Source organism: Squalius cephalus, assembly GCF_949319135.1.
Source record: "Squalius cephalus genome assembly, chromosome: 5".
Classification (NCBI taxonomy): domain Eukaryota; kingdom Metazoa; phylum Chordata; class Actinopteri; order Cypriniformes; family Leuciscidae; genus Squalius; species Squalius cephalus.
The window spans coordinates 30600938-30614398 of NC_137126.1; the positions used below are offsets into that span (position 1 = coordinate 30600938).

The 13461-nt window shown below is 36.9% G+C and overlaps 1 protein-coding gene across 7 annotated transcripts in view; it reads left to right on the forward strand.

The window, feature by feature from the left end:
- dab2ipb (DAB2 interacting protein b) overlaps positions 1-13461 on the forward strand; it is a 155378-nt gene that overhangs the window by 87331 nt on the left and 54586 nt on the right. For 6 of the 7 annotated variants that reach the window (XM_079870854.1, XM_079870855.1, XM_079870861.1 and 3 more), the window contains one exon: positions 1504-1622. In XM_079870854.1, the coding sequence (XP_079726980.1) occupies positions 1504-1622 (119 nt within the window). Of the gene's footprint in view, positions 1-1503; positions 1623-7899; positions 8273-13461 lie in introns of those variants that run through there. The other variant, XM_079870859.1, reaches the window with a different exon arrangement.

Here is a 13461-nt window from a genome sequence, read left to right on the forward strand (position 1 = left end):
ATTGTGTATCCTTGCTGTTGAACTCTGTTTGATTGACATACTCAATGAAGCTTTTAAAAAAAATAAGTTTAATGACAACAGCAACTATCACAACACAGTTCACTTACATTCTTTCAAAAGCTTTCTATTTCAAATAAATGTATTGTTTAACTTTTTCAGTTCTTCTAATTATCCTGAAAAGATGTATATAAAAATATTTAGCTGTTTTCAACATTGATAATAATAAGAAATGCTTCTTGAGCACCAAATCAGCATATTAGAATGATTTCTGAAGGATCATGTGACAGAAGACTGAAAATTCAGCATTTGAAAATATTTGAAAATAGAAAACAGTTTGTTTGTTTTTATTGTAATAGCATTTCAATATTTTTACTGTATTTTTGATTAAATAAATGTAGCTTTGGTGAGCATAAGAGACTTACAGTATTTTAAAACATACAGTAAAGATCATTGTTAGGTGTTTTTCTTTAGAGACCTGCTAAATGGTGCCCTTTATCTTGAAAATCAAGAACTGAAAATCAATTATGTTGTGAAATATTTGTCGAACTGATTATCAGTTCACCCTTGACTCTATTCAAAGTGCATTGTTCGCTGAGACAACCTGGCAACATGAAATTATAAACGTATGAATTGGTTGCAGCCCTACAATGTACCCTCTTTCACCTTTCAAAGCTAACATACAACATTTCCAGATCTGCTGCATTATTTTTACAAGTCATATAATGTTTGGACAGGGGAGCTTATTTATTATTCAGATGTCTTCTTGTAATTGTCTCTCTCAGTCCTCTTCTGGTTTGATTTGCTTTCTTTTGGTGCTATCAAACTGTAGGCTGCAATACTCTGACTGATTGCTCTGTGATTAAGAGATGTCTGTGTGTAATAATTTGCATATATTGTGAATAGTAATCAGTAGGGTGCCTTTAATTATGTAGAATATGCAGATGTGTTAATTGGTAGGGGGGAACGGCCTGCTTTCTGTTTGTTTACTAACACTTTCTTGTCAGAAACTTCTCATTTTTCACTGTCTCACCTCTCTTTTCCTCTTGAAACTCTTTCTGCACCTTTTTATTCTCTCTCTCTTTCTCCATTGCTTTTCTCATTCTCTTCTTCTCATATTCTCGGCTTTTCTTTGTACTATAGCAGCCTCGCAGTAAGGATGAGGATCGTACTTTGTCCTTGACTCTCATTCTTGGTCCTTCTCACTCTCGTTCTTTCTTTTTCACTCTTTCTCACTTAATGCCTCCCTTTCCTTTCCATGCCCTTGATGCCAACATGCTGTCTCCATGGTAACTGGTGCCTAAAGGAAAGTGAGTCTTGAGCCGCAAAAAAATGTGACAGGTGCTTTCACAGAAAAAGGGTGTATAATGTGGGAGATTTAACGAGTGAGTGAATGTATGAAATGGTGGTGAAAGATCAATTTGAAATGAGTTATTTATTTATTTTATTTTTTGCTTGTAATTTATTATAATTTCTCTCTCTTATTCTCTGTCATTTCCTCATTAGGGATTTTTGAGTCGCAGGTTAAAGGGCTCAATAAAGCGGACTAAAAGTCAGCCTAAACTGGACAGGAACAGCAGTTTTAGACACATCCTGCCAGGCTTCAGACCAGTGGACAATGACAGGTAAACGGCATCAATTTTCTTTCTCATTCCAATCTTTTTTAAAGCAGAAGTGTGTGTGTGATTTCTATGCCACTAAAATCATCAATTCCAACCAAACTGGAAAAATAAAAGCCAAACTTGCTCATTCAGACAGACATTTACTCTTAAGTTTATAGAGGATCTGTGTTTTTGGATAGTTTTAAACCAGTGGTTAGCAACCTTTTTTAACTCCAAGGCCCCCAATTGTCCTAAACAATATTCAAGCGTTTTGTTTCATCTTATTTTAATCATTGTAAACCATTTTGCGGCTGTGAAGTGTGTGATTTGGAAGTGTGTTGAGGCCCTCTAGTGGGTTTTGGCCCCCTGGGTGAAATCTACTGTTTAGAACTATAGCTAAAATTATCAACAACAAAAAAACACCAAAAAAAAAAAAAAAAAAAAAAAAAAAAAAAAGGCACACATCAGCTTTAAGCAATAGAGTCCCAGTTTTTATCTTTTAGTCACTGACTTGACTGGAGATGAGTTGTCACAGCTATTTTAAAGCTTTACTGGATGTGAAATGTACTATATGAGCTGCTTTATATGGCGGAAGAGTCTCAGCATATGCGTTTGCATGTGTTTGCATTCTGTGTGCTAATTCTTATGGTATAACACATATGTAAATGTGAGATTTTGCATTTCCTCCATGTCCGTGCTGCATAATTTGCTGCACAGTGAACAATGACGTGTGAAGAGAGTGTGTGTGGTCTGAAATCTTGTGTGTGTCTGTTTGGCAGACTGGTTATTGAGGTCACTTTTGACATGCCTCTCTTGTCAGTGAAAACCGACAGAGCTTTGCAGTCCAATCTGTCATCTGCCTCTTTCTCGGAGATGCTCCTTCATGCATCTTCTCATTCCCTTATCCCATAAATATCCCTCACTTTAAACAGACTGCAGCTGTGCCCTGCTCTTGAGCTTTTGCTCATTTCTATGCAAATTTTGGCTCTGAAAGTTTTGCTGTACTTTATTTTACCGTAAATTTGATACACTTACTACCATCATGTGCACAATTTGCAGAACAATAACAGTTTTGGTAGTGGTACCAGAAATAGACTGAAACGAGAAGTTCCAGGTTTAGCTGTTTATTCCTCTTTTATTTTCTTGTTTAAATCTTTAAAGTGGACATTAACTGAAGTATTGTGAGATGGGAGTCTGCTATAAGTCTAAATGTAAATCATGGTGAAGTCAGGCTTCCAGGCAGGGCACAAATACATTGATTGAATGCTCAGTGTCCAATAAACAATTACATCGTTTTTCCCCCCCAAGGGAAACAGCAGTCTTTCCAGGCAGCACACAAAATGAAGAGTTTGGACCTCTTGCCCAGTGAACATTTTTCTTTCCTCCTATTTAACTTTAGTTTTTGGTGCTTTTAAATCCAATGGATTCCACATAACTCTACAAACAGATTCATAATGTGGCATTACAGTCATTTTGTATGATTGGGGATGATGTTGGGGAAGCAGGCTTCCATTTAGTTTAAAAGTAGTCACTATGGATTTTAGAACATGGTTAACCAGTTCTAACCAAGTTGACCTCAGCCCAACCAGCCATATGATCAACCAGATTGAGCTAGCTCAAAATCTAGCAGGATTTTCTAGCAGGGAGCAGTATTTTTGTTGTCGTTGTGGTTGTTTATTTTGAAGAAATTAATTAATGTATGATTTTACTGTATTGTTGTATTATAGTTAGTTAGTTGGTAAGTTTGTTTGTTATTTTATTTTATTTTTAGTTCATTCATTTTTTTATGGACTTCAGGCAGTCCAACCCCATTTTGTACTTTATCTGCGCTCAGCGTTGATTCTCTCGTTAATCTGGGCATTAGCTTGCAGTGTTTCCCCAGTTTAGCTTTAGCCATTAGCCTAGACCCTAAGGGTTCCCATTCAGTCACAACCCTCGTTTTATCTTACATCAGCAGCATTAACATCAGCCACTGCTCTAAAGCCATGGCCTGAGCTGCTCATCCATTCTTTACACAAATGAGATTATATGTGCGGATGCTGCTAATCCCAAAAGCATCTCATTTGATTGGATTAAGTGTAGTAATTATCTGTGCTGTCAGCATTGCTTGGCTGGAGCAGACTATGGATGGCTGTGCTTATACAGATAGGGGATGAGTACTCTAGACTTCTGTGGGGCCAAATGGATTTTTGTTGAATTTCTGTGCCCGATGCCCTGGCTGATGTGAGTGCAGCTTTTTCGATCTGTGTTTGAGTGTTTGTGCATGTATCTCTCTGTCTGTTGTGGATTATTACATTCATTTGGCTGAAAACGACCCTGTGTTACCAGACAGTGTGATTGTGGCTTCTATTAGAAAGAGTCAAGAACTCTTAATAGAAAACAACTCTGCTGTTGAAAGCACTTAAATCATGGGATATACATATACAAAGGCAGATATGTATAAAAGAACATCTATCATGCAGTATCAATATGTAATAGATTCACTCATTTCTCTGTTGCATTGTTTTTTTATATAGAAACCCTATATGTTGATGAGGTTTTGTTGTATTAATTTCAGAATTCACCATTTTTGAACACTCATCTTTCTATCTTTCTTTCTTTCTCTCTCTCTCTCTCTATGATGTTCACCCATAATTTATTGAAACGTTTAGTTTGTACTGTTTGTCCTCTTGGCACAGATGGCACTTAGAGACTTAGGAAACATGATACCAGCCACAAGTTGAACCATTAACCAATAAACCAGGCTGTTCGGTTCTGGTGGGTGGAGAAGAGGATTGTTCTTAGTGTGTAAACTGGATATCAAGTTAAATTCGTATTAAAAATAGAAATGATGTTGGGAGTATCTAATGAATGCTGATTGTTTTTAAAGGGACCATTAATCTGCTCTAATTTTAGCCAACCTTCATACAGCAGCAGAATACAGTTGTCAGTCCTGTATTTGAGTCCTTAATACGGTAACGTTCACACACAGTACGGTTATTTACGGGAGTGACAACCGCATTCTATTACTGAACTCACACCCGTAAAATTTTAGGACTCACAATCGCATTCTCTGAAAATCTGCACTGTGTGAACAGAACCGGACTGGACAAATAGTTATCCGTCACGTCATACAGTGCGAGAGAGACTCTCTAAGCTGCACAAATGTGTGTCTACTGTGTGTTGCGGATTTCTTGTGTGGTTTCGGTAACTTACAATGACAGAGATGTGAGCTGTGTGTGATCTGAGGGTTTTAGATCCAGTCACTGTTCTCCACTGGAGCTGCTCGTATCAGTTTTGTGTTGTACATGCGCTCAAATTCTCCACCCAGATATAAAAGCTGCTGTCGGTTAATAAAGATGTGACAAATGAGCTCGATTGGACTCTTGTCGTGTCAGAAGTGATAAGACTTTTCAGTTTTATGGACGTCGCCATCTTTGATATTACTTTGGTCAAGTGTAGTTATTTTGTGTCGCCATGGTTACTGGTAAGAGAAAACAGGCTCGACTCTCTTTGCACGTTCATACAGACAGTATTCGAGACGCTACTGTAAGTTGCTGTGTGAACAGGACATTTAGAGACTCACACCTGTAAGTGAATGTGGTTGTCATTTCCAAAAACTGACAGTGTGTACGTAACCTTATTTTTTGTTTATTGCACCAGAACAGTTAGTTTAATATGACCATTTTTTCTACCCACTCTGTCCATATAATGATTGATTATTGACCTCCAGAATGCTGAACATCAAATAGGCAATGATATGTAATTGTAGGCGGTCAGATGTGCTGATGGTTATGATGTCACAACCATGATTTCTTTTTTTTTTCTTTTCTTTTTTGTATGTATTTATTTGAAGTTTAGTTTTCAGAAATGATTTGTGGATGACGGACAAGGTAAGAAACTCTGTGTTGTAGAATTTATAGGTATATATATATATATATATATATATATATATATATATATATATATATATATATATATATATATATATATATATATATACACACACATCTATATCTGCATGCCATGTAGTACACAACACTACTTGAATATTCATTATTATTTTCCATGATATGTTCACTTTCAAAGCCAAAACTAGATAACTTTACTACAAAAATGTATTTTGTTGGAGGAAATTATTGTGCATGCATGGTGAGAAGCATATACTTAAATGACAGAGAGCATCACAAAAAGACATGGACAGAATTGGAGCAAAAAAAAAAAATTCTCCTTAAACATACAATTTCACAGACACACAAGTCATAGACACATACAGACTTTAATAAACTTCCTAGACTGACACCGATTTTTATTTGATGCTCTCAGATGACGCTCATAGATTCTAATGACTTTACAGGGTCAGATCTAAATTAAAAGCATTTGAACATTTGTGTCAATTTTACCTCCGCTCGTTTTATTGTTCTCTCACATATCCTCGTTTCACTCCCTCCTGACCAGGAAAGAGGTGATGTTGTCAAGGAAACTGTCATATCGGGGAAAAAATCTCAGGGTTGCTTTATTGCTCTGTAAATTTCATTTGGGTAAAAAAAAAAGGAACTAATTCCTAAGGAAAGACTGCAGTATGAAGATTGAACTAGAGCCACTTTTAATCAAACTGTCAAGCTCAATATGTATGTTTTGTGAGGAGTGATTTTAATAAGGCCTCAAAGACGGCCGTTGAGTCTGCTTGGACAACAAAATCGGCTGTCTTTATTGAATGTGCAAGCAATAAACCTGCTTTAAAATATGGAAGATGTTTTTGAAACTGAAATGTCTCCTGTTCTCACTCAGGAATAATGCATTAGCTGAATTGAAATTATTGTTATGTTCTGTAAGTTCTGTTCTCTAATGTGCTCGAATGGCTTCAGTAAAGAGTTCTTATAATTAATAATTATCAGACTAAACAATGATTTATTGACTCATTCAGGAGTGACTGGTTGTGCCCGAAAATGCATACTACTTTACTATATAGTAAAATAAAATAAAACAGGATGTGACGAGAAGTATTTCCGAATTCACAGTATTCATAAAACAGTAGGCATAAAGTAATAGTATGAACTAGTGAGATTCTGAAGTGCGCATTCAATAGACACTTTACTATCCCATGAGGCCCCAGGAGAGGATTTATGAATGGTAGTGAAGCGACACAACTAATGCTGGCAGGTCATGTGACAATGACAACTTGAAAAATGTAGCATGTCCTGATTACATTAATACAACACGCATTCATACTATACAGAATATACTTTTTAATGATCACAAAGTAATCAAAAAGCAGAACCTACTTTTTCTGACGCAGCCACTGTCTTTGTATGAGTCATGGAATCATTTACAACCTTTATCAACCAATTTGTTCAATTTGTCAAACTCAAACTCAACACAAATGGTAATTCTTATTGATTGGATTTAAGTGTGGCTTTTTCAAATGATAAATTATGGTTAGAACTATGCATTTTAAAATAGTTTATATTACATTATTATTTTAAAGTATGCATTGTAATTTTGTGTACTTCTGTGTTCAGTATAGCCTACACTACTATTCAAAAGTTTTTGGTCAGTAAGTTTTTTTTTTTTAAGAAATTAATACTCAGAAATGATGCTGTAAATTGATAAAAAGTGACAGTAAATCATCAAATTAGAATGACTTCTGAATGATCATGTGACACTGAAGACTGGAGTAATGATGCTGAAACAATTGCAGCTTTACAATCACAAGAATACATTATATTTTAAACATAATTATGTATTAAAAACATATAATATATTACAATAGGAAGCAGTCATTTTATTTTTGTTTTAATAGTTCACAATATTTTTACTGTATTTTTACAATTATTTTACTGTATTTTTAATCAAATAAATGTTGCCTTGGTGAGCATAAGTCACTTTCAAAACGTATTAAAACATTATTCGTACCAATCCCAAACCTTTAAATGGTAAGTGTGTGTGTGTACCGGTATATATAGTCTTCATTCTGCAAACTGTTAGCCAAGATATGGAAATAAAAATTCTCGAGCAGGCTTAGACCTGCTGTAGACAGACTGTTTGCATGCTGATTTCTGAGCTTAAGTCTGGAAGAACGGTTGACAAAGCCAGGGCTGCTAATGAAATTTGCCGTTTTATTTAGTAGGCCTATCGGAGAAAATGTTGTTTTGGCTGATTATATGCTGTGTACCCTGTCACAGCCATCTGTGAGTATTGATTTGAGATGAAAGGGAGTGATCTGACTAACAAAGACACGCAAATGAGATTCTTATTTTTGTGCATGTCTAGTTTTGTCTGTGGGGGAGAGTGAAACCATTTATACGAGCACACACACATACAAACTCTGACAGAGAGCAGAGGAAGTAGGACAATGTATATGTAAGGAAAGGGAGGATGAGAGACAAGGAGAGCACAAGAGGGCAGTAGAGAGAGAGAAAGAGTGAATGTGGGGTGAAAGAAAGGGCTGAAAGAGAGAGAGAGAGAGAGAGATTTTTCTCCGCCTTCCCCAGAAAACAACCGGCAGCGGTTGGGCTGCTCAGTGCTGACTGAGTGAGAGAGAGAAGCAGGGAGAGGGAAGCGCTCGGTGCCGGAAAAGAGAAAAATGGAGCTGTGAGAACTGCCCAACAGATCCCTTCACCTTCAGGGTTATCTCCTGTCCTCCCTCGTTCTCTCCGGTGTGTGACTGCTGCGCTGAATTCACATGATGACTGGTGAGTGATCAGTCTGATCCTGAGTCTTTGGCTCGGACTGTTTTCATGTTGTTCTCACAAATATAATGTGATAGAAGTCTCTCACACACACATGCTGTGATCTGGGACTGTTTTGTAATGTATTTGTTAGTAATTGTTTCTAACAGTGTCTGTGATAATGGGGGATGTTGGTCACATTAGATGTTCTGGGTCACTGGACTCATGTGGTTAAATTCTGATGCCATTTTAGAGTTACTGTGGCCAGCAGCAACACATCTGCATTGGGATTTTTTAAATAGCTGCATCTGATTAAATTAAGCTTCAATTTAAAGTTTATTTATGTGATGGAGGGTGTGTCATTCTTGTGGTAATTAAAATGATTCGTTGAGGATGACTCCTGTTCATCGCTTGCTGCCTGTCACTTGTGGTTGTTTTTTTTTTGACCTGAGGTTATGAACTTCTCTCAACCTGTCAGCTTGTGTATGTGTGTGTCTGTAATTATATTTCAGTTGAACAGCTGCTCTCATTCATAACACTGAGACATGTTTTACACCTGTTCATCCACAATCTCCCTCCCTCCCTGGATTTATAGATTCATTAATGATTAATTAACTTCTGCATATCATGAAAGTGAAATGTAAAGTGAAATTGAATATTACCTGTAGAAAGTGAAGTGGAGCTTCTTCTACCTAGTCTGACCCTAAAAATGACTGTCATTGGTGGAGCCTACTAGGGTTGCACGATATACCGGCCACCATATCGGTATCGGCCAATACATGTTCATTTTTCATGCTATCGTTATCAACCCAATAAGAAATTTTGGCCGATATATTAAAGCTGATAAATAATGGATTATTTCCTTCAGATGATACACTTCAGATGTGCACTGTTCGCCATTATGGTTTTTAATTGCTTGAAATATGATTGGAATCACTTCAAAAAAGGTAACAGTTAAGTGAAACATGTGCATCGCAAGTCTGTCATATAGGCTATATAAAATTATAATGAGAACATCATTATAATTGTGTGCTTGGGACATGGATTTAATGGTGAGACTTTTGTTTTTGTAATCAGGCTCTCAAAAATTATCAAAAAAGATTTAGATTTGTCGGCCAATGAATCGGTTATCGGCTTTTAAATATAAAGAATTATTGGTTATCAGTATCGGACAAAATGTTCATATCGGTGCATCCCTAGAGCCTACAGTAGCTGACTGTCCTACGGTCATGGAAAACCTGGAAATATCAGGGAATTTTTCATTTCTCATTCAACTCAAGCCCTTTATGTGTAGAATTTATACAGCTTATGGCAACATGCATTGCACACAGATGGAAAAAAGTGAGAGAGAATGTGTGAGGGAAGATAAATTTATTTACCTCTAAACTGAGGAGAGAGAAATTAATAGATGGTGTGAAAAAGAGGGATGAATGAGAGGAGAGTTTCTCCTCAGTACCAGCTGTTGTTCGACATCTCGTCAGCTGTGCTGGAATGGAAAATTAAAGACAGATAACGTTTGATTGGAGGATATAAAAAGACAATGAAAAAAAAAAACAGTCTAGTGCTCAAAAAATGTTTTCTAAACTTGCAATACATTCTGCAAATCGAGGCCATCTCTCTTTCTCCCTGGCTCGTTTTCTCTCAGTCGCTCTCTAATTGCACTGTCATGACCAATCTCTCTGGTCTATTGATTTGTTGTGCGCCGCTGAGGCGCGTCTACTCCCCTGGTCTCCTGGAACATGAGGAGGTTGGTATAGGGCATCATCTCCTCAGGAGAGGGTCACCTCAGAATGCTCTACCTGACCAGAGCGTCTCAGAGGTGAATGTTTCCGAGAGTCGGATCAGCATAAGAATATAAACTTCCAATGGGCAGAAATGCTTCATGTTAACTGCTGGCATAGAAAGACAGTTTATTTTGTCTGATCTGTGTAGCATGTGGGACACACTCAGAGTGGAACGCTACCATATTTGTAAGTGTTATGCATCAAGATAAATGGAGGAATCTTATCGAGACATTTTAGAACTGTTATTCCTGTCCTACAAGGCAGGAATGAATGCGGCCAGGAATGACAAACAAGTTGAGGGAAAGAAAGAAGATGAGAAATGTCCCCAGTTTAAAATCATCCATGATATTTTTTTTCTTTCTGTAAGAAAAGCTCCCGCAGGCATTCTTTCCTGAAATGTCTGCTAGTTAAAATAATAAATAGTCGTCTTATCAGTTGTCCAGCTGGAGTCTGAGGTGAGTCAGATCCCCACATATGATGGCAGCAGCAGATCTTACCAGAAAACCACTCTTATTTCAATGCATTTATCTGCAGCTTTTTCATAGGGACAGTCCAAGAAACACATTTGCCGATTTATTTGTGATGTGCTGACAGTAACTGGCAGATTGTCACAGTCCCTTCACATTGTGTCTTGTCCCTTTAAGTGGCGACATGAATAAAATATGTTTGTGCTGTGAGTGTAGAGCTTTTCTCTACAGCAGTGCTGCTTCTCCAATGGTTTTTTCTGAGACCTAGATGTTCCAATGGACATCAAGTGGTGACCCAACACTGTGCTGAAGATGTTTATCACTCCTGGACAGAAACATAAAAAGAAACATAACATTTATTAATATTACCATAAAATGTATTGGCACATCAATATTCAAAATGATTAACATTAAACAGACTGAATAGAAAATAGTCAAAGTCTTTATTATAAAGTATTATATTTTAATATTTTAATGCATTCATTTTGCTTTGTGATGCACCTTATAATGCATTGTACGGTCACATCCAATACTTATGTTATGCCTTTAGAAAGTATAATTCATTAAAACATGACAAACAACCAATTTCAGATGTAACAAGGAATCTGCAAATTTTATAATGCATTTCAACTTTGGTTAGTTACAATTATTTATGAAAAGGTGTAATGCATTATAATGTACATTATGAATACCTTTTATAATGAATTATACATAGAGGCTTTAGTGCTACCAAAATGTGTCACAATCTGTCTGTGCTGGCATATGTATAATTTGGCTAGTGTCTACAAAGTGGCAGATGAATATTTTGTGCCAAAACATCAACAACAAAAACAACAACAGATATGGGAGGCGTTTCCTCTTTCTTTTTAAATGCCTATATGCTTATTTATTTGGCTACCCTGACTATGCACAATTATATGGTTAGTTGCACGTTATTATATGCATTTAGCATCATTGTTTTTCCCTGCTGTCTATGAACAGACCTGTGACCCATTTTTTGACCCATCAGTTGAGATCCACTTACAGTGCTGTCACAGGAACTCATGCCACAAACGACCAGCTTCCAGTGGAATATTCACTCTAGTTCATCAATAAACCAATCACTCGCACCTCTGAGAATGGATGTCGTTGCATGTATTGTCCCAGCATGTGTATGGGCATGTGTATGTGTGTATACGTGTGTTTTCTCATGTTATCTTCTCTTTTGGCCTAGAGTGTGGGTAAGCGGCTTTGCCTGGCAGGTAGATAGAGGGATGGATGGATAGAAAAGGGAGGGGGAGTGAGGGATGAGAGATGAATAGATGGACGGACGGCGTAGTTAGTGGCCTGGCTTGGGCAGGGTGGCCGACTATGGTTATGTAACTTTTAAATCGCACGTATGAAAGAGAGAGAGAGAGGAGACAAATACAGAGAAATGAAGCATGCTGTACAATTGGACCGGTAACTCTTTTTATTTCTTAATCTGTTTCAGTTTAATGTGCTTTATTGGCATGGCAAAAAAATAAATAATTTATACCAAAGCAATAACTTAGCTGCATTTAGAGGAAAAATGGAGTTAATATTTGCAGTGAAATGACACTGGCCACAATATACAGCTATTTGCACTCTAAAGGCCCATTCACACCAAGAACATAACTGTAACGATAATTATTTTGGCATGTGCTGCAATTTTGTTTGCTGCAAGCTTTTTATAGCAGGATTGAATCTGATTGGCTGTCAATGTTTTTGTCGTTCAGCAGCTGGAATTAAAATCATTCTGAAAGTGATTCTTACGATATCGTTTCTCTTCTATTTTTATATATTTAGAATGATTTTTAGAACTATATCTTTATCGTTATACATTAGTTATCAACAGTAGCAACAGTAAATGTGACCATATCTTCATTGCAAAAGATAATCTCACTCACTAATATCTGATCACTCAATGACCCTCATGTCTTTTCTTCACGCTGCAGTTCATCAGCGTTCTGGTGTCAAACACAGTAAATGAACAGACACTGTGCACATTGTATCAGCTGATGGCCCTCACAAACCATGTATATCAATATATGGGCCTCTACAGAAGCCACTCTTCTGTCTTCATTCAAAAAAAGCAGGATGGATGAAAAAAGTCCACCTCGTTGTCATGTCTGTTCTCTCAATAATTCATGTTCTTGTTGAAGGTCATTGAGGACTTTATGCTTCAACCTCACCTCACCACATCCTGCTTTTTCCTGCTTTTTCCTCTTTCTCTCTCTCTCTCTCTCTCTCTCTCTCTCTCTCTCTCTCTCTCTCTCTCTCTCTCTCTCTCTCTCTAATTTGTATGTTTTCATGGGCATGAAAGAGCTTGCCTGGAATGTTTCCTTTCCAAGGTTGCATGTTTGTGCATGTTCTTTGTTTTCATCCATTGAAAAAGTATATTTCAGAGAAAAGTGTTTTAGAAAAGAAACAAATTGCTTAAGAGTGCAAAAATAGCCTTGTTCGATTTCACATGAATTTGACACTGCATGCCAAACACATTTATGCATGCACACACTTGAATGATTCACATCAACAAGAGAAAATAGTGACACACTTTAATTTAAACATATCTATTCCAACTACAGTCATGTTTTATTATTTTAACTTAACATTAACATGCAAATGTAAAAAAGGAGACAGCTATAATCAGATAAGTGATTCTTTATATAGTTATTTTAGATGTAAATGAGACACTAAGAGGATTTTCCAGTTTGTGGAGTTGTATGAAGCAAAAAATGAAGACCAGTGTCATAGATTTATGTTCCATAATCTCTTTTAGCTTGGCAAGTCATTGAGCGTGTGTGTGTGTGTGTGTGTGTGTGTGTGTGTGTGTGTGTGTGTGTTTGAAACAAGGAAGTGGCTAGCCCGTAACAACCTTTGGGTTAGCCTTTAACCAGATGCCCAGTAAACACCAAAGGCTCAACTGTTTGCTTGTGATAAGACAAAAGGCGTGTGTGTATGT